At 36.9% G+C, this 19,228-nt stretch overlaps 1 protein-coding gene across 1 annotated transcript; it reads right to left on the reverse strand.

Moving 5' to 3' along the window:
• Positions 1-331: 331 nt before the first annotated feature.
• Positions 332-5,398, reverse strand: LOC107769717 (protein NOI4). Its single transcript, XM_016588958.2, has 3 exons — positions 5,195-5,398; positions 2,736-2,921; positions 332-572 (listed from the first exon to the last, which is right to left on the reverse strand). Exons 1-3 carry the CDS (start codon positions 5,198-5,200, stop codon positions 528-530), a joined length of 237 nt encoding a protein of 78 aa, XP_016444444.1. The 5' UTR covers positions 5,201-5,398; the 3' UTR covers positions 332-527.
• Between the last annotated feature and the right edge of the window lie 13,830 nt (positions 5,399-19,228).

Raw genomic sequence — 19,228 nt, forward strand, 5'->3', positions numbered from 1 at the left:
GTGTCTCCCCCTCAACACTGCGTTGCCTTTCTGTAATAGCTTTCATTAATGCAATCAAGCTTTCTTTCATTCTCAATTCTCATTTCTGTTTTCTCAATTGCTCTTGACATTGGTTTTCCCGTACGGCACTGACAATCTCGTCTAGCGTACGGAGAGGACCTCAATTGGCGAACAGTAACTGCACTGACATCAATTGCTTAGCTTTACGTTGCCCTTCCAAGGAATCTCAGGAAGGCGCCGCGTAACATAACACATGGGCATAAGAAAAGAAAACATGGCAAACAATAACTAATCCCAAAACCTAGCATTGGAAAGAAAATGGGAAGATAAAGAGAAAGCAACAATAATAACATCAAGATCAAAAAATAAATAAATAGATAGCAGAATATCTTTCAATGGTGAAATTTGAGTAAATTCTAAAACACAACAGAACAAATTCCAGGCTTGACTACAGCTCCAGACTTGAGGAACACTTTACATTTCAGATCAAACACTCCCCAATGTGATGTATAGGAGCAAAAGAGAGTTCATGATTCCGCAGCAGCAGAATGCATACAGCAAAACCATTTTTTCTGAAAAGGAATGAATCCACAAAGTTATTATCTGGAATTTATGAATCTAAAATTCGAACTTACTAGTATCTACCACAGAGAAAAGATCATCAAATGGCAAAATTCTGTTTAATGTTAAACAGTACTAAGAAAATATATCAATGCACAATCACCTCTATTTGCCTTCATAAACAGGTCCTCACATGACTAGAAGCATGTAAGTATAACGTGAACCTCCTACGTTGATAAATTAATTATCACAATCAATTCTTGGATAATTTGCTCAATGCTAAGGAGGGTTAATTGCACAATCGAAAGGACACCACGCTTCCATGTAAAGTCCTTTGATTTCCAATGAATACAAGGGAATAGTTTCCTGTTTGCTCACGCATGAGAAATTCCTCAAGCAAGTGCTTACATATGTGAACTTCTTGCTCTGTATGTGTGTGCAGGGAGTATGTACGTAGATGCTATATGTATGTAGTGTATCCTAGTTTTAAGTTCAATAGCTCATAAAAGTTACAATCTTAGTATCAATATCAAAGCTAGGATTTCGCATGGTTACGCAAAGGCAATGCACAAAGCTCAAACTGTAAGTTCAAACTCTTTTATAGAAGCAAACAGTTGTAAAATGCATATGAAGCAATCACATAAAAATTACAAGATATAATCTTTGAGTCTTGGCAAATGTGAGTTCTCTACATTTTGCACCCCTAGTGAATCATTTTGAGTTGCACCGTATCCTTTATTTTTTATCAATTTGCCTCCTAATGTGTGCACCAAACCTTCATATGTTCAGGATTTACTTATTATACAACAACTATTGCGTCAGTCCCAAACAAGTTGGGATTAGCCATATGAATCTTCACTTCTTTCTTTAAGCTCAACTCATATCATCGTCATACCAAAATAAAATAAAAAAGTGAAAGCGAAAAAAAGTTTTATATATAATAATAGCAGCAATAATAATAATAATATAATAATAATAATAATAATAAATTTCTAAGAAGTCTAAAACCTATTCCCAACTAGTGGGTATGACCTATATGGATCTTGATCTTCTATTGTGCCCTATCTTTAGCTAAGTCCAGTCATAAGCCCTATCTATATGGATTTGCTCCTTCTGATGAGCTTTTATTTAATTTACAATTCATTTGTGATATTAGAGCCTTTTTATAACTATGAAGGGAAACAATTCATTGTCAAGGGGCATAGGCATGTGTACAGCAAAGGAAAGGGTACTTATCCAGCTTCCATACAGCAACAATTAGTGGTACCTTGATCTTATCATGGTAAGTCAAGTGGTTAAATGAGCAAAAAAGTCACTTTTTTGGCTTGTTTCACAATACTGCCTTACCTTTGCAAAAGTTACACTTTGTTGACTTGCCATAAGAAGAATATATGGAATTGGATACAATTGAATGAGACTAGCAAAAAAATGGCTTGAAAAATTATAAAACTAACAAATGGATAGAGTCCTAGACACCGTAACTAAAGGAATTAATTCTGATCAACAGTAAAAGACATGAAAAACATATATTTAATTTACATAAATGATATAATAGGTCGGCTGAATGAAGAAATAAAATTAGCAAAAATAACATTAAAAGACAAACTGGTAAGGCCAGAAAGTACTCAACCAATTCCTCCTAGAAGGAATACGCTGGCCTTGAAATATATTATTTCTGTCCTGCCCTTTCACAAATGATTTGTTTTATGATTTTTCAAAGAATAAGGTGCAAATCAAAAAAGGATAGATAAAGATGGAACTCTGAAAAAACAAAAAGACATGATGCAAATTTCAAAAACAACACACACATTATGAGACAAATCATGAGCATACAAAGGAGAGTGCAAATTTTATTAAGCAATTAATGCACACATTAGCGGTTCAAAATGCAAAGAACCCTAAGAAATGTTTATCTTTCTTGTTTAAGAAAATGATAATTGGTGTTGAGTTATGCACATACTTTACAAGGGAAATGATTTAAGCACAACATACAATAAGATTTAAAACACCATGTTTTCCAAAGATAATCTAATAGAACAACATATTAACGTTCGTACAAACTTTGTGAAACAATTTCCTCAACCATCAAAGTCAAGGAATGAAAAAGTACTAAAGAAATGCATGTATAGCACACACTAATAGCCAAAGACTTATAGAAGAGGCCCACAACTTACTGATTGAGGCTTTCCAATAGTTGCTCCATGCTTATTATATGCAGGGTCACCCTTTGGTGGTGAGTTTGTATTGCCTCCGCTTCTCTTCTCATTTCGAGCTTTGTTAAAGATGACCGTGAAACCCTCAGCAGAAGCTGGGTCATTGACATCCCACTCTCCAAATTTTGGAAGTGGACGACCTTTATCCTATAGACATCAAAAGATTAACTATCAGAGTTGAAATTCTACGACCTAAGTTAAAATAGAAAAGGCTGCAGAACAATTTACTTATGCAGAAATGTTAGTAATGGTAGATTAAATATCTTTTGTTAAGTAGAATTCCTCAATTCCCAGATAAGAGGCCTACAGCCACATATCAGATTAGCATCAAGCCATCAACCAATGGATTAGCACCATGCAATTGTTTTAGCATAGCCAAAGAAGCCAGGTGAAGCATCAAACCAATACATGGAATGATGGAAAAGAGTAAGTGCTCATGTGACTGCACAAGCACATGCCAGGAGCAGGAAAAGGATCCATTTATCTCATGAATCTGTCAACAATAACCCCCCTCACCCCTGGAAAAAAAGGTTGAAACAAAAAGAGAATAGGAACTCATGGATCTTTGCTCTTATTTGTGTTTCCTATGTGCTAGAATTATAAAATGCTGAATACTTATTGCTGTTACTCTCTTATCGCACAGAAATATAGACTCTAGAATGACTTTGATGCTAGAATAGTATAGTACTGCATGAATATCTGAATATTTTACTTAAAAGCTATATCTGACTGGATAGCCTACCCTTATTGGCGTAAAAATGGAAATTAATTATATGAGGTAAGGAAAGAGAAAGATTTTAGGTAAGAAGTGGAAGCTCCAGTTTTACCGGATTCCTGAAGGAACTAGGTTAGTACTAGAAGTTCAGGGTTTAGTTTGGGCTTCCAATGAGGAGGCTTTACCGTATTTGCCAGTACAACTTCTCTTAATTAGAAATGATTACATCAACAGATAGTTTATATATTTTCAACTTCTAGTATCCTGAGACTTACAAATGCCTGTAAGGTCTTTACTGGAAAGCATATTTATTTTTATACATATATATAGCAGTAAGACAAGTTAAACATAGCCCAAGTTCAAGAACATAGCATATATAACTTTCTGTACCTATATATATGTTAACAGAATTAACATGGAAAACCCAAGAGAAAACTTCATTAATGACTTCGAATATTTCAGTAAAAGAAATCAATTTCAAATTATTTTAAAGAAAAAAAAGATCCAGGGGCAATAAAAAATCCAATAGAATCACCTTTAAAATTGCCTACCTTGTTCCTCATGATCCATAGAACATAAAATTAGAAAAACTTGAAAAGGAAATACAGATAAATCCAAAATTTCATAAATCTCTTAAAATACGTAGAGCTTTGTCTTGGAGAGATATAATTAGTCACTCTATTGCATTTACATGACACTATTACTATTTAGGACTCAAGCATCTCTTTCTTTGAAATAATATTTTATTATAGCAAAAGATGATTTTTGTACTTTTATTTAATTTCTAAATGCATAATACTTTAAAGTATTTCAAAAGAAAATTAGAAAAGCCACTTCTACCCCAGTATAATTTGTAAAAGGAGAAAAAAAGTTTCAGAAGCCTTCTCATTTTCTTTTTCCGTACAGCATAATCAACAATTTATGGTGAAGAGTACATGATGATTAGCTAATGAAAAGCTCAAAAAGGCTACTTTTACATTAAAGAACAATCAAGCTAATAAACAGTAATATGTAATTAAGAAGAAAAAAAAAACAAGCTTTCTTTTATTCTTCCTATCTATAGAGACCCAAAAAGAAGAACAGAGCAAAGTATCACCAGTTCACGGTGAAAAAGCTACTTTTACCATAAAATAGCAGCAATCAAGCAGGAAGATTGACATACATAAGTATATATTCATGTTAATATAGAGAGACCAAAAAAGAACAGGCAAATATCAACATTTTATGGCGTAAAATGCTATAAGCAATATTTTTATTTTTTCATATGGTGAAAAATAATATCACTAGCAAACAATCTAAGCTCAAGAATGGCAAATTTTACCACAAAATAGGAACAATAAAACATGAAGAATTCACATACATAAGCATATATCTATGTTAATATAGAGAAAAGCTAAAAATCATAGCGCCATGAGTTTGAAGTATTTTATGCAGTTTTAAAAAAAAAAATCTTTTTTTGGAAAAAATTAATTAGATAGAGAATAAGATTGTAACCGAAAAAAAAAACGCAGAATCCTTCTCCTTTTTTTCCTGCTTTCTAAAAAGACCCAAAAAAAGGACAGGCAAAAATCAAACAAAATATAGCTAACTATCGAAACTCGAAAAAGGTTCCTTTTACCATAAAATAAGAACAATAAACATGATGATTTTACATTTGTAAGCATATATATTCAGGAAAATATAGAGAGAGTATAGAGAATCATACCGCCATGAGTTTTGAGGTTTTGGACAGAGAAAGAGAAAAAACAAACAGAGAAAATTCTTTCTTACAACTTTTGTTTTGTGAATTTTGTGATTGGATTTATTTGTTTATTATTGGAAGAGAAGGGATAATTTTCTCTTACTTTTTTTCTCTGTCTCTCTCTGCAAATGAAATGGAAAAGTTCAGAGAGAGAAGGAGCCAAGGAGGTGAAGAGAGAGAGAGAGATGTACAGCTGGCTTTAAGTGGGCCCAGTTTTCTGGTTACGGCCCGCAGTCAAGTTTGAATTTTTTTTCTTTTTCTCTAAAATTAATTTTTTTGTTTCCTGCGATAAAGAATATGAAGAAAATGAAAATGGAAATTGGAATATACTAGGTTTCCTCTTTTCTTATTGCAATTCAAATCATTGGTTTCAAAAATTGACTAATACTACCATTCTTCGGCCCTTGACGAATTAGCCTAATGAGTTTATTTAGACATTACGGTTGGATTACTTTGTTAATTATGTGTAAGAATATACCATCAATCATCATCGTCTTTTTACTCGAGAGTCGATCACTTAGTCTTTTTTTTGGCTCTTAAAAAAATAGTCAAATATAGTAGTTAAGTTATAAAATAATGACATGTTAATAGAGTTTCTAACCCCTTAAGAACTCTTTAAGTAGAATTGTCCGTAGAGCATACATGTGTGAGTATCATTTTGGTCTCCAATTATGCATGTCTTACTTTCTCACTTTGAAGAAAAAAGGTACACACGCTCCATAAAATGCGATGGAAACCCGCAAAATTCACATGAATTTTTATTTAGACCTTTCATTTTGAAGATACTTTTTTAAAAAAAAATAAAGAAAATAAGTATTCTTATGTGTCTCAATCTTGATAGACAAAATTATTGAAAGACTCAAATACACAAAACTAATTCAGACACCAAAGTTATAATAAACATATATTGCAGTGTTTTATAACTTGGGACTCCTGTTTGGTTACCACTTCCATGGAGTAACAATTTTCTTATGTGACATAGAGGAATTTAGAATTACGGTTACTGCCTCAAATCTGCATCATATTTTTTGGTTTCTTCTTTTTAGTTGAGGGGGTGAGTGAAAGAAGACTATGGGGGTGTGGGCAAGGACGACACGAATGGACATCTCATCATTAGCTGGCAAAATTTATGATATTTGTAGGATTTCAAAAGCCATTGTCCTCGTTAGTTTCAATATAGATTGCAAGTATTTGATAAATGAGTTAGTTGAACTTGTAAGCAAATAGTCTTGAAAAGGAAGAGCTCCCTTTTTCTTTTCTTTTTTAAAGAAAAAAAATATAGTTTTAAAATTATTGAGATGCCATTTTCTTCTTTCCTAAGATTCCATTTTCTTAACATATATATGTAAATACAAACTTGCAAATACACGTGAAGTATGAAACGTTAAAACATAATGTAACAAAAGGCTTACATTTTCTAACTACGCGGTTGGTGGACGTGAAAAGAGAAAGTGAGTGGAAGAGAAATAAAAGTTGAGCGTTAAATATTATTTTTCTCCTTTGGTGAGAAAGAAAGGAAGATGAGAGGTGAAAATGAACAGATTGGATACTCTCAACAACCAACTCTTTTCTTCCCTTCTAATGGTTTAACAAATAATTAAGTAGATGATAAATACTCTACTTAAGAGAAGTAAACTAATGAATTTCGCAACTTTACCCTTTCTATGCCATTTTTGGAATCAACATAGTGTAAAGACAACATTGAGTTTAATAAGAACTCTATATGAACGATATAATGCAATTACAAGCTGCAGATTTTACAAATTGTAAAGAAAAGAAGACTTTTGGGGAAGTGAGTTATTGCCATCGGCTTTCGTGTTTCCTTGTTTCTGGTTGGTTTATACTAATATGTGTTATCAGCCATGGATCTGAAGGTTGAGCTCGAGGAAGAAGACATGCAAGAGAAGGCAACACTTAGAGACTGTGAGAAACTGAATCTGTTATTGAGAAGAAAATGAATAATCGTATGTATATATGTACATGAGTGTACTGTGTATATTTAGAGAACTACAGTATAACTACCTTCGAACACTATACTAACTAACTTATTTCTGACTACAGTCTAGAGTTAAGCTTCTAACTCTAGTTAACTTATAAGCTTGTTGCTCTAACTTCAGTTAACACTCCCCCTCGAGCTGATGGTTGATATACATTCTTCACTCCTAGCTTGTTCAGTAAGTGATCATGTTGAACCTTCTCCAAGCTCTTTGTTATAAATCTGCTAGCCGGTCTTTAGTATGTATATGTTCTTTCTTCAACATTCCTTGACAGATTTTCTCCCTAAAAAATGACAATCAATGTCAATATGTTTGGTCCTTTCATGGAAGATAGAATTAGAAGCTATTTGTATAGAAGCCTTACTGTCACATATCAGACTTATATGCTGCTGAATTCGAATTCCAAGCTCATTGAACAGTCCTACAAGCCAAGTGACTTCTGCTGCACATGAAGCCATACTTTTAAACTCAGCCTCAACTGAACTTCTGGACATAGTCATTTGTTTCTTTGATTTCCAAGATACCAGTGATTTCCAAATTTGACCAAGTACCCAGTAACAGATCTCCCTGTCTCTGCACATGATCCCCAATCAGAATCACAGTAGGCAACTAACTTGTCTGTACTTTCTGCAGGCATAAGTAACCCCCAAGCCTGGAGCTTCTTTGATATATCTCACTACCCTAAGAGCAGCTTCCATGTGTGACACCTCGGGACAGTGCATATACTGACTTAAGACCTGAACTGCAAAAGCAATATCAGGTCTTGTCATGGTAAGATATAGTAGTTTTCCCACAAGCCTCTGATAGCAGCTAGGATTCTTAAGTGTCTGATCACCTTCTTGTCTATTATTCATACATTTATCAAACTTTATAGATGTGAGTTTTTGATGTAATTATTGTCACACCTCCTTTTTCCGCCCCCGCGGGGGTACAAGGAGTTTTTTCCAATTAAAGGACAATCGAAACGGGATTTATTTATTTATTTCAGAGTCGCCACTTGGGAGATTTAGGGTGTCCCAAGTCACCAATTTTAATCCCGAATCAAGAAAAAGAATGACTTCATATTACAGTCTGCGTACCAGAAATCCGGATAAGGAATTCTGTTAACCCGGGAGAAGGTGTTAGGCATTCCCGAGTTCCGTGGTTCTAGCACGGTCGCTCAACTGTCATATTCGGCTTATTTATCTGATTTTAATACAATTATGAACCGATGTGCCAATTTTAACTTTTTACCACTTTATTATTATTATTTTTAAAAGAATGTGAACATCGCTTAAAACACGTCTTTGGACTGCGTCACATGAAATGCGCCCACAATCCGGAACACATTTTATTTGATGTTTTGGGATTTGGATTTCGGTCGCATGAAATGCACACCCAAGCTTAAGAAAGTAAACTATTAAACACGCGCCTAAAGAGACTATCGCATTATTATTTTGGGAAGGCCGTGAAATTTGCTAAACGGCCCTCCCGAACTCTAAGTAATTAACACATATATTTTTGTGAGGGCCCCGCAATCTGTGTGTTTTATTTGGCGAGGCTCGTCTTGTTTTATTTAAAAGGATAAACCTATAGTGACTACATTTCTTCTATTAAGTTCGTCTCTAAAAATAAAAGGAAATCCCTCAATTAATTACCTGCTGAAAAAGTCGAACTTATTAGTTATTAGTTTACGGCTAATGCAAATGGAAATTTGCAATCGAGTTTGTACAAAGAGAGATTGCTTCCGTTCTATATTCTATTATTTAATAACACTGGAACATGAGATTTACGCACAATAATATCAAAACAGATTACTTGTTCTTTGATTAATTTAAACTAACATTATTAGATGAAGAAGTTATGCAACCTCGTTACTCATTAATCAGTCAACTACATTTTTATACAAAGAAAGGAAAATTATATTCAAACACAAATCTAAACAGGAGGAATTCAAAAGGAATAAAGCCTGATTAATATTTCATTTCGCTTCAAGCCGAGAGTGTACAACTGTGTACCTAGAAATGGCAGTACAAGAACAAAAGAAGGAGGAGTCAGCAGCAGCAATAACACAGCAACAGAATCCCACAGCAAATAACAGCAACAAAACCAGCAATAACCAGTGTAACAATGGTAAGAACCAAACTGGAAAAAAAAAACCCGGAAGGCCTAACTGAAAATCAGTAATACTAAACGCAATCCACAGACGCAGTAACAAAGTTCTGATTTCAGTAGTAAAGAAAAGGACCTCACTTTCAGTTTTTAGCTCTCAAAGACTGATTTTTAGTTCTGAAAAATTAGCCTATTTCTCCCTTTTAAGTTCTGAAAATTTTTCCTCTCTGAATTTTTTCCAGTCCCTATCTCTATATCAACTCCTCCTATTTATAGGCTAGAACTAAACATTATTTATTCAAAGTTTTTCACTTTCAGCCTGTATATTCCCTCACATGTGCATCTATACACTTTTATCATTAATCTCAGGCTTACTTTCTGATTTTCCACCCTTAAAGACACCAGTCAGGGTGTATACTGCACTACTAATTCCCTTTCCATTAAACAATTCATTAATTTAATTATACACTGAATATTAACTGGCAGGCTACTAATACTAAACTTTTTAAATCTTTTAACACCAAAAAAAATACCCTTGAGAATCCCCTATTATTATTGTCTTGCCCTCACTCTTAGCAATCTGTTTTTAAACCTCTCTGATTTACAACTACACCAAATCACTACACAACTACAACCAATCCTTAAGTCAAATTCACACAAAATGATTCAAGCATCAAAACATACCAACGAAGTGATTCATGTTGTATTCGTCCAAACAAAGCAGTCATAAACTAACTATTCGACGAAGTTATTCAAATCGAATGTAGCTTATAACGCACACTCAAACAAACAGAAGAAAAATCTTGACCAAATAAAAGGTCTTGAAGAAGAAGGAGAACTAATGAGCAAAACAAGATTACAAAATAACACTTTAAACAAAGAATCAATAATCCGAAAAATAGAATAATAATAAAAAAACAAGATTAGGAACAACATTTAAAATCAAAGCCATAACAGAAAATAAATAAAAATGAACTAAATAATCTTGAAAGAAAATGCTCGGAGTTGAACTATTGGAGGTTGAACGGACTGTTTTGTGGATGTTGAAAAAGGACGAAGCAGCAGCTGGACGTTCGGACTATGGCGGATTAGCATGGAGGGACGAGGGTGTCGTGGCGTCGAGGAGTAGCAGCGGCAGGTGGGTGTTGGGTCGTGGAGGTGGTCGGCGACGCAGCTGGAGGTGGTAAGGAGCAGCTGCGGCAGTGAGGTGGCAGTTGGGTTTTTTTTTCGTTTTTCTTTCGTTCAAAATGAAGAAGAAGGTGAACAGTGCCTTCTTCAATTTTTCAGAAATTTTTTCCCCCGCGTTCCTTTTCCAATTTTTCACGTTCTATCCTCTTCCTCCTTTAAACAAAACTTTTTTTTGCTTTTTACAAATTTTTCCTCTCCTTTTCACGTGCTCCCCCCCTTTTCAAAATCTTTCTTTTGCTTTTAAAATTTCCCCTCCCTTTCTCACCCGTTCTGTCCCCTTTTCCCTTTTCAAAAATATTTTGTCTTTTCAAAATCCCCCTTTCACGTGCTGTCCCCTTCTCCTCTTTTAAAAAAAAATAAAAAATTCAGCCTGCTTTCCTTTTTTTAAAAAAATCCCCTTTCCCATGCCATGCTTTGTCCGTGTATCAAAGGACATGGACCCCACGTGTGTAGGGGTCCAAGACATGTGTCCTCCATGCGCGGTGGGGTTCGAATTATTATGGGTCAGGTCCAAAAATTAGGCCTAAAAACGGGTGGTTTAAATCCAAATATTATTCTTTGCACGGACCCGAGAATAAAGCACGATGTTATTCATTTAGTCCTATGTAAGCAAAATACTACCAAATAAGACTATTTAAAACAAAACTCTTTCTTTCTTCTTCTTTTTTTTATAGTATTTTTTCAAGATTAAAATAGCTACAAAGCATAAATAAAACTATTTTTTGTCATTTTCGTTTTTATATAAAGATAAAATATAAAGTACTATTTTTGTATTTTTCAAGATTAAAATGGCTACAAAACGTTAATTCTTTTTTTTTTAATTTTCGAAATTATACAACGATAAAAATATAAAGTACTATTTCTATATTTTTTAAGTTTAAAATGACTACAAAACATTAATAAAACTACATATTTTATAATTTTTGAAATTATATAAAGTATAAAAAATAAGGTACTATTTTTATATTTTTTCAAGTTTATGAGAAATACGTAAGCCAAAATTTACATATATATTTTTTGTAATTTTTCTTTTGCGACGAAATAAGGTAAAATAGTCAAAATTGCTATATTAGACTCAATTCAAATATTAACGTTTTGTAGCCCTCTTTTCTTTTTTTTTATTTTTTTTATTTTTGTTAAAACTAAAATTCTAAATTGAGCTACAAACTAAATTAACTCCAAAAATACTAATTAAACTCCTAACAAAAATTATCATACACAATTAAACACCAATTAAAATAAAATTGCATAATTTGACATTAAATGCTAACAATGCAAAATATCCCTATTTTTGTGACTTTCATTTTTTGTAAAACAAACTTAATTAAATACTAAATGAAAATGTGATATATTTTATATTTTTATTAATTAAAACAAATAAACATGCACTCATAAAAATACAAATAATTATACAAAAATACCACAAAAATAACAAAAATTGCACACAAAGGAAAATTGTTTTATTTTGAATTTTTTGGGAGTAATTCTTTCATAGGGCAAAAATCACGTGCTTACAGCTGCCCCTCTTTGCCCGAAGATACGAAGGGTTTTCGTGCAAAGATAAAGTGAGCGATTTTTGCCCATCCGAGTACTCCATGTGAAGCATTTTTTTTTGAAAAAGATTTAACCGAACCTTTGCTTCAAAGGTTTCCTACATATCCCTGGCTAAAGGGGAATCAGGTTAATGTAGTTCGGGAAGTTTTGGTAGCTGGGACTACCGTGGGACTGCAATGTTACTGTTGTTGCATGTTATTACCACTGCTTACCGATCTCCTTGTTACATCGTGCTTAAAAGAAACAAGAAGCTAGGCTAGACTGCAACTTGTTCTTGTTGCCTTGCTTTCTTGTCGGCTTGTGTTTCCTCCGGTGCTTTTCTTCCGTGAATTTGGGGATGACACTGGCCCTTTTCTTTTCTGAATACCAATTTTCATCATTTTGTTCGGTCCACTGGCGACATGGCTTCCTTCATTAAGTTTTTGGCGGTTCCTCTGGGGATACGGCTCTCTTCATCAGATTTGTTATGCTGGGCATAATTTAATGTTCACCAGCTGCTTCTTTCAAGACGCGTCTTTTCTTCCTTTTGACTCATGCGCCTGAATTTGTGCTGGGACCTCTTGTTGCAACCTTCTGTTTCCCGGTGCTGGGGATTTTATTGTTTACTGCTGGGGATTTCTGTTGTAACCCTATATTTTATTGTCTTCTGACTTGATCTTGAAATGTATGCCTCTATTATATGGGCGGGCTCCCAACTTCAATGCTTGTAATGAAAAGACTGAATGTATGCCTCTGTTATATGGGCGGGCTCCCAACTTCAACGCTTGTAATGAAAAGACTGAATGTATTCCCGCATTATACTGGTGGGCGACCTAGAATCATGAAATCAAAAGACAGAAATGTATTCCCGCATTATACTGGTGGGCGACCTAGAACATGAATGTATTCCCGCATTATACTGGTGGGCGACCTAGAACATGAATGTATTCCCGCATTATACTGGTGGGCGACCTAGAACATGAATGTATTCCCGCATTATACTGGTGGGCGACCTAGAACATGAATGTATTCCCGCATTTTACTGGTGGGCGACCTAGAACAGAAAGTATTCCCGCATTTTACTGGTGGGCGACCTAGAACAGAAAGTATTCCCGCATTTTACTGGTGGGCGACCTAGAACATGAATGTATTCCCGCATTTTACTGATGGGCGACCTAGAACAGAAAGTATTCCCGCATTATACTGGTGGGCGACCTAGAACAAGAATGTATTCCCGCATTTTACTGGTGGGCGACCTAGAACATGAATGTATTCCCGCATTTTACTGGTGGGCGACCTAGAACAGAAAGTATTCCCGCATTATACTGGTGGGCGACCTAGAACAGAAATGTATTCCCGTATTATACTGGTGGGCGACCTAGAACAGAAAGTATTCCCGCATTATACTGGTGGGCGACCTAGAACAAAAAGTATTCCCACATTATACTGGTGGTCGACCTAGAACATGAATGTATTCCCGCATTATACTGGTGGGCGACCTAGAACAAAAATATATTCCCGCATTATACTGGTGGGCGACCTAGAACAGAAAATGTATTCCCGCATTATACTGGTGGGCGACCTAAAACATGAATGTATTCCCGCATTATACTGGTGGGCGACCTAGAACATGAATGTATTCCCGCATTATACTGGTGGGCGACCTAGAACATGAATGTATTCCCGCATTTTACTGGTAGGCGACCTAGAACAGAAAGTATTCCCGCATTATACTGGTGGGCGACCTAGAACAGAAATATATTCCCGCATTATACTGGTGGGCGACCTAGAACAGAAAGTATTCCCGCATTATACTGGTGGGCGACTTAGAACAGAAAGTATTCCCGCATTATACTGGTGGGCGACCTAGAACATGAATGTATTCCCGCATTATACTGGTGGGCGACCTAGAACATGAATGTATTCCCGCATTATACTGGTGGGCGACCTAGAACAGAAAGTATTCCCGCATTATACTGGTGGGCGACCTAGAACAGAAATGTATTCCCGTATTATACTGGTGGGCGACCTAGAACAGAAAGTATTCCCGCATTATACTGGTGGGTGACCTAGAACAGAAAGTATTCCCGCATTATACTGGTGGGCGACCTAGAACATGAATGTATTCCCGCATTATACTGGTAGGCGACCTAGAACAGAAATGTATTCCCGCATTATACTGGTGGGCGACCTAGAACAGAAATGTATTCCCGCATTATACTGGTGGGCGACCTAGAACAGAAAGTATTCCCGCATTATACTGGTGGGCGACCTAGAACAGAAAGTATTCCCGCATTATACTGGTGGGCGACCTAGAACAGAAAGTATTCCCGCATTATACTGGTGGGCGACCTAGAACAGAAAGTATTCCCGCATTATACTGGTGGGCGACCTAGAACAGAAATGTATTCCCGCATTATACTGGTGGGCGACCTAGAACAGAAAGTATTCCCGCATTATACTGGTGGGCGACCTAGAACAGAAAGTATTCCCGCATTATACTAGTGGGCGACCTAGAACATGAATGTATTCCCGCATTATACTGGTGGGCGACCTAGAACAAAAATGTATTCCCGCATTATACTGGTGGACGACCTAGAACAGAAAATGTATTCCCGCATTATACTGGTGGACGACCTAGAACAGAAATGTATTCCCGCATTATACTGGTGGGCGACCTAGAACAGAAAGTATTCCCGCATTATACTGGTGGGCGACCTAGAACAGAAAGTATTCTCGCATTATACTAGTGGGCGACATAGAACATGAATGTATTCCCCCATTATACTAGTGGGCGACCAAGAACAAAAATGTATTCCCGCATTATACTGGTGGGCGACCTAGAACAGAAAATGTATTCTTGCATTATACTGGTGGGCGACCTAGAACAGAAATGTATTCCCGGATTATACTGGTGGGCGACCTAGAACAGAAAGTATTCCCGCATTATACTGGTGGGCGACCTAGAACAGAAATGTATTCTCGCATTATACTGGTGGGCGACCTAGAACAGAAAGTATTCCCGCATTATACTGGTGGGCGACCTAGAACATGAATGTATTCCCGCATTATACTATTGGGCCACCTAGAACAGAAAGTATTCCCGCATTATACTGGTGGGCGACCTAGAACAGAAATGTATTCCCGCAATATACTGGGGGGCGACCTAGAACAGAAAGTATTCCCGCATTATACTGGTGGGCGACCTAGAACAGAAATGAAAGGACAGAAATGTATGCCTCTGTTATATGGGCGGGCTCCCAACGTCAATACTAACTTAGAAGGAAATGCCTCTCCTATGGGTAAAACTAAACTTAGGAGGAAATATCTCTCCTATGGGTAAAATAAACTTTAGGAGGAAATGCATCTCCTATGGGTAATAAAAAAACAAACTTAGGAGGAAATGCATCTCCTATGGGTAAAAAAAAACAAACTTAGGAGGAAATGCATCTCCTATGAGTAAAAAAAAAAAAAAAAAAAAAAACTTAGGAGGAAATGCATCTCCTATGGGTAAAAGTAAACTTAGGAGGAAATGTGTCTCCTATGAGTAAAAGTAAACTTAGGAAGTGCGTCTCCTATTGGTAAAACTAAACTTAGGAAGTGCGTCTCCTATTGGTAAAGACGTGGAATGTATTCCCTTGTTATACAGGTGGGCGCCTAATGGTAAAGACACGAAATGTATTCCCTTGTTGTACAGGTGGGCGCCTAACTAGAATATGAAATGAACAGACAAAAAGTATTCCTCTCGTTATTCAGGTGGGCGCCTGTTTTCAACCACAACTTTGAGAATAAAATCCTATTTGAGGGCGGATGAACCCAACGTATCCTATTTGAGGGCGGATGAACCCGACGTATCCTATTCGAGGGCGGATGAACCCGACGTATCCTGTTCGAGGGCGGATGAACCCGACGTATCCTGTTGGAGGGCGGATGAACCCGACATATCCTGTTGGAGGGCGGATGAACCCGACATATCCTGTTGGAGGGCGGATGAACCCGACATATCCTATTCGAGGGCGGATGAACCCGACATATCCTATTCGAGGGCGGATGAACCCGACATATCCTGTTCGAGGGCGGATGAACCCGACATATCCTGTTCGAGGGCGGATGAACCCGACATATCCTGTTCGAGGGCGGATGAACCCGACATATCCTGTTCGAGGGCGGATGAACCCGACATATCCTGTTCGAGGGCGGATGAACCCGACATATCCTGTTCGAGGGCGGATGAACCCGACATATCCTATTCGAGGGCGGATGAACCCGACATATCCTATTCGAGGGCGGATGAACCCGAAATATCCTATTGGAGGGCGGATGAACCAAACATATCCTATTTGAGGGCGGATGAACCCATCATATCCTATTTGAGGGCAGATGAACCCATCATATCCTATTTGAGGGCGGATGAACCCAACATATCCTTAAAACTTGAAAATGTCTTACCTCAAAAACTTGTTGGGGATTATTTTGCTGGGGGATGAATTTTCCCTTTTCTTCCTTCCCCATTATGGGTTGTCCGACCCTCTTGAAACTTGGTCGAAAGTCTGTCGAAGATGTTTCTACATCTCGATGACCCGCTGGTGATAACGCTGCTGAAGATAACTCTGTTGAGTAAATATGTTATCTTACTCCTTCCAGAACTACTTCCTTTTGGGTGGGATGTTTCATTCCTCTGCAAACTACTTCCCTCTTTCTTTTTTCCCTTTTTTTTGTTTTTTTTGTTTTGTTTTATTTTTTGTTTTGTTTTGTTTTTTTTAGCTTCGTCCTTCGAAGACTACCTCCCTTAAGACTCGTTTTGCCTTAACCTGAAAGGAACCGCTGAGGATACCGATTTTTACCAAACTTGTGTTGGACTCCTCAAAACTGTTGGGGGATTATTTACTTACCTGTTGGGGAATAAAATGTTATCAGCTGGGGATAATGCTGCCGAGGATAACACTGCTGGGGGATTTTGATTCCTTCAGAACTAGTGCTTCACTCTTCGGAAGGCTGTTGGGAATGATGCTGGCCTCTTGCTATTTCTGAGCTCAAGTTTCATCCCTTTGCTGGGGAACAACTTCCTCCATTGAAACTTATTATGTTGGGGCAACACTGGTTCTAAGACCACTTCCCTTGAGACTGGCGTTATCTCTATTCTTCCCCGAATGGGTACCTGACTTCCAGAAAATTTTCTAAATGGAAGGAAAATTTTCTGCCCCGGTTTGATAATATCCCTTGCGGCATGCATTTCTGGCATCAATGCCATTTCCTTTACCTGTTTCAAATCAAACAAAATTTGTTAGTTTAAAGCGCGGTGGTTGGTTGTGATACTCCTACTTGGATGGTTTTCCCTTTCTCCTTCCTCGCTCTGCGCTCCACAACTTGTTGGGAATGATATTATTTGCTGGGGATAATCCCTTTCTGCTGGGGATATCCCTCTTCTTTTGTGGCATAGCTCGGAAACTGGCATTTCCCCGACATTTTAGTCTAGTATGGATTTCGCCAAATCATGTTCACTGCTCTCCTTGATTTGTTCACGGGCCTTGGCCTTGAGGTTTATAACCTTGGTTTTGGCAAGGATACCCCTCTTGACACTCGTCAATCCTTTTGTCAATTCCCTTTTGCTGGGGATATTTTTCTTGACACTGGCCTCGCGCTTGTTCCTTGCTGACTATACCATTTGGATGTACTAGTCAGATCTCATTTTGTATAATTGGAAAGCCGATGGCATATTTTGAAGTCAATTCACACTTGTTCTGACCAAACAGACTCTATTGGGGATTTTCTATGAAGGGAAAAAGATAAAAGGGAACAGAATAAAAAGACAAAGGAAAAAAAATGACTCTTTAACAAAAGAAACTATAAATAAAAACCTATCAAATGCAGATACCGACTCTAATGGTCATGACATGCGCATGTGGCCTATCCTCTATCGCCAATCATCTTTCAAGATCTTCAATTGGCAATTCCCCATCTAATTCTCAATCCTATTCGACTTGTAGTGCCCGAAGGGTTTTCACTATCAAGTCTCTCTCATTTTTGGTTTTTCTCTCAGCTTTCATCGCCTTATGGTGCCTGTGAAGGTTTTCACCGATAAGACTCTCTCATTCGTATCACTTTCCAGCTGGGGATTTGGCGTGTTGCCGATATGACTCTTTCTGTTGGAGATTAGAGTCCTTTCTGCTGTGGAACAGAATGTTAGGTTCGCCGATAAGACTCTTCATTTGTCTGACTTGGCATCTTTTGAAGACTGATCAGAAGGTCTTTCTTTGGACCGTAATGTGGGTTTTAGATAGGGCTAGAAAGAAAGGGTATTAAATGCTCAAAAATGCATCGATTTTGGGTTATTAATTACAACCTTCGGAATTAGATTTATTTACAATAAACGCAACCTTTGCCCCCGTTTCTTGCTTGGGGATATCTTAATTGATTTTTTTTCCATTTTTCAAAACTATGATCGAGCCGTAAAGCGCCTACGTATCCTCTTTGAGGAATCAGGTCAAACGTAGTTCCCAACTCCTCTTTTTCATCTTTCTTTTTTTCTTTGTTATCATTTTCTTTTCTTTTCTTTTCTTTTTCTCTTTTTCATTTTGTTGTTTTCTTTCTTTCTCTCTTTTTTTTTCTTCGTTGCTACTGATTCCGAACGAGGGGTATGAAAGAAAAATAAATAAGGCTCAAAAGGGGTAACGAAGGATAAAGTGTTTAGGTAGCAGAACAAAATGCCTTTGTCGTTCCAGTCTTTAAAACATGCCAAGTGCAAACAACACAATTAAACAATAGATTTATAGTCTCTTCCGATGGTGCTGAGCTTGACAATTATGTTAAACATTTGCTTTTCCTTTGTCATTTCTAAAGCACCGTTGGGCGACACTCTCATTATCATGAACGACCCTCATGCCAATTTGGCGAATCTTGCTTTTTACGGTTTTATTCATATTTTACTTGCCCCAGTTCCATATGACTCGAGCTCTGAATAATCTCAACCGTCCTTATTTCCTTTAAATGGTCTGATCACCTTTTCAGGGTTTTATGATTAACTTTTAAGATCAGGCCCAAACTGTGTGTGCGTGTCATGTCACTAGAATCGGCGTCGAATAAAATGACAAAGGACTAAACAAAAAGATGACTGGAAATAATAAAAGAATGGATTTTGTATTAGACTACCGATAAATGGTTTAAATAACAAAACAAACAAAACAATCCA

The sequence above is a fragment of the Nicotiana tabacum genome, chromosome 11 (assembly GCF_000715075.1).
Source record: "Nicotiana tabacum cultivar K326 chromosome 11, ASM71507v2, whole genome shotgun sequence".
Classification (NCBI taxonomy): domain Eukaryota; kingdom Viridiplantae; phylum Streptophyta; class Magnoliopsida; order Solanales; family Solanaceae; genus Nicotiana; species Nicotiana tabacum.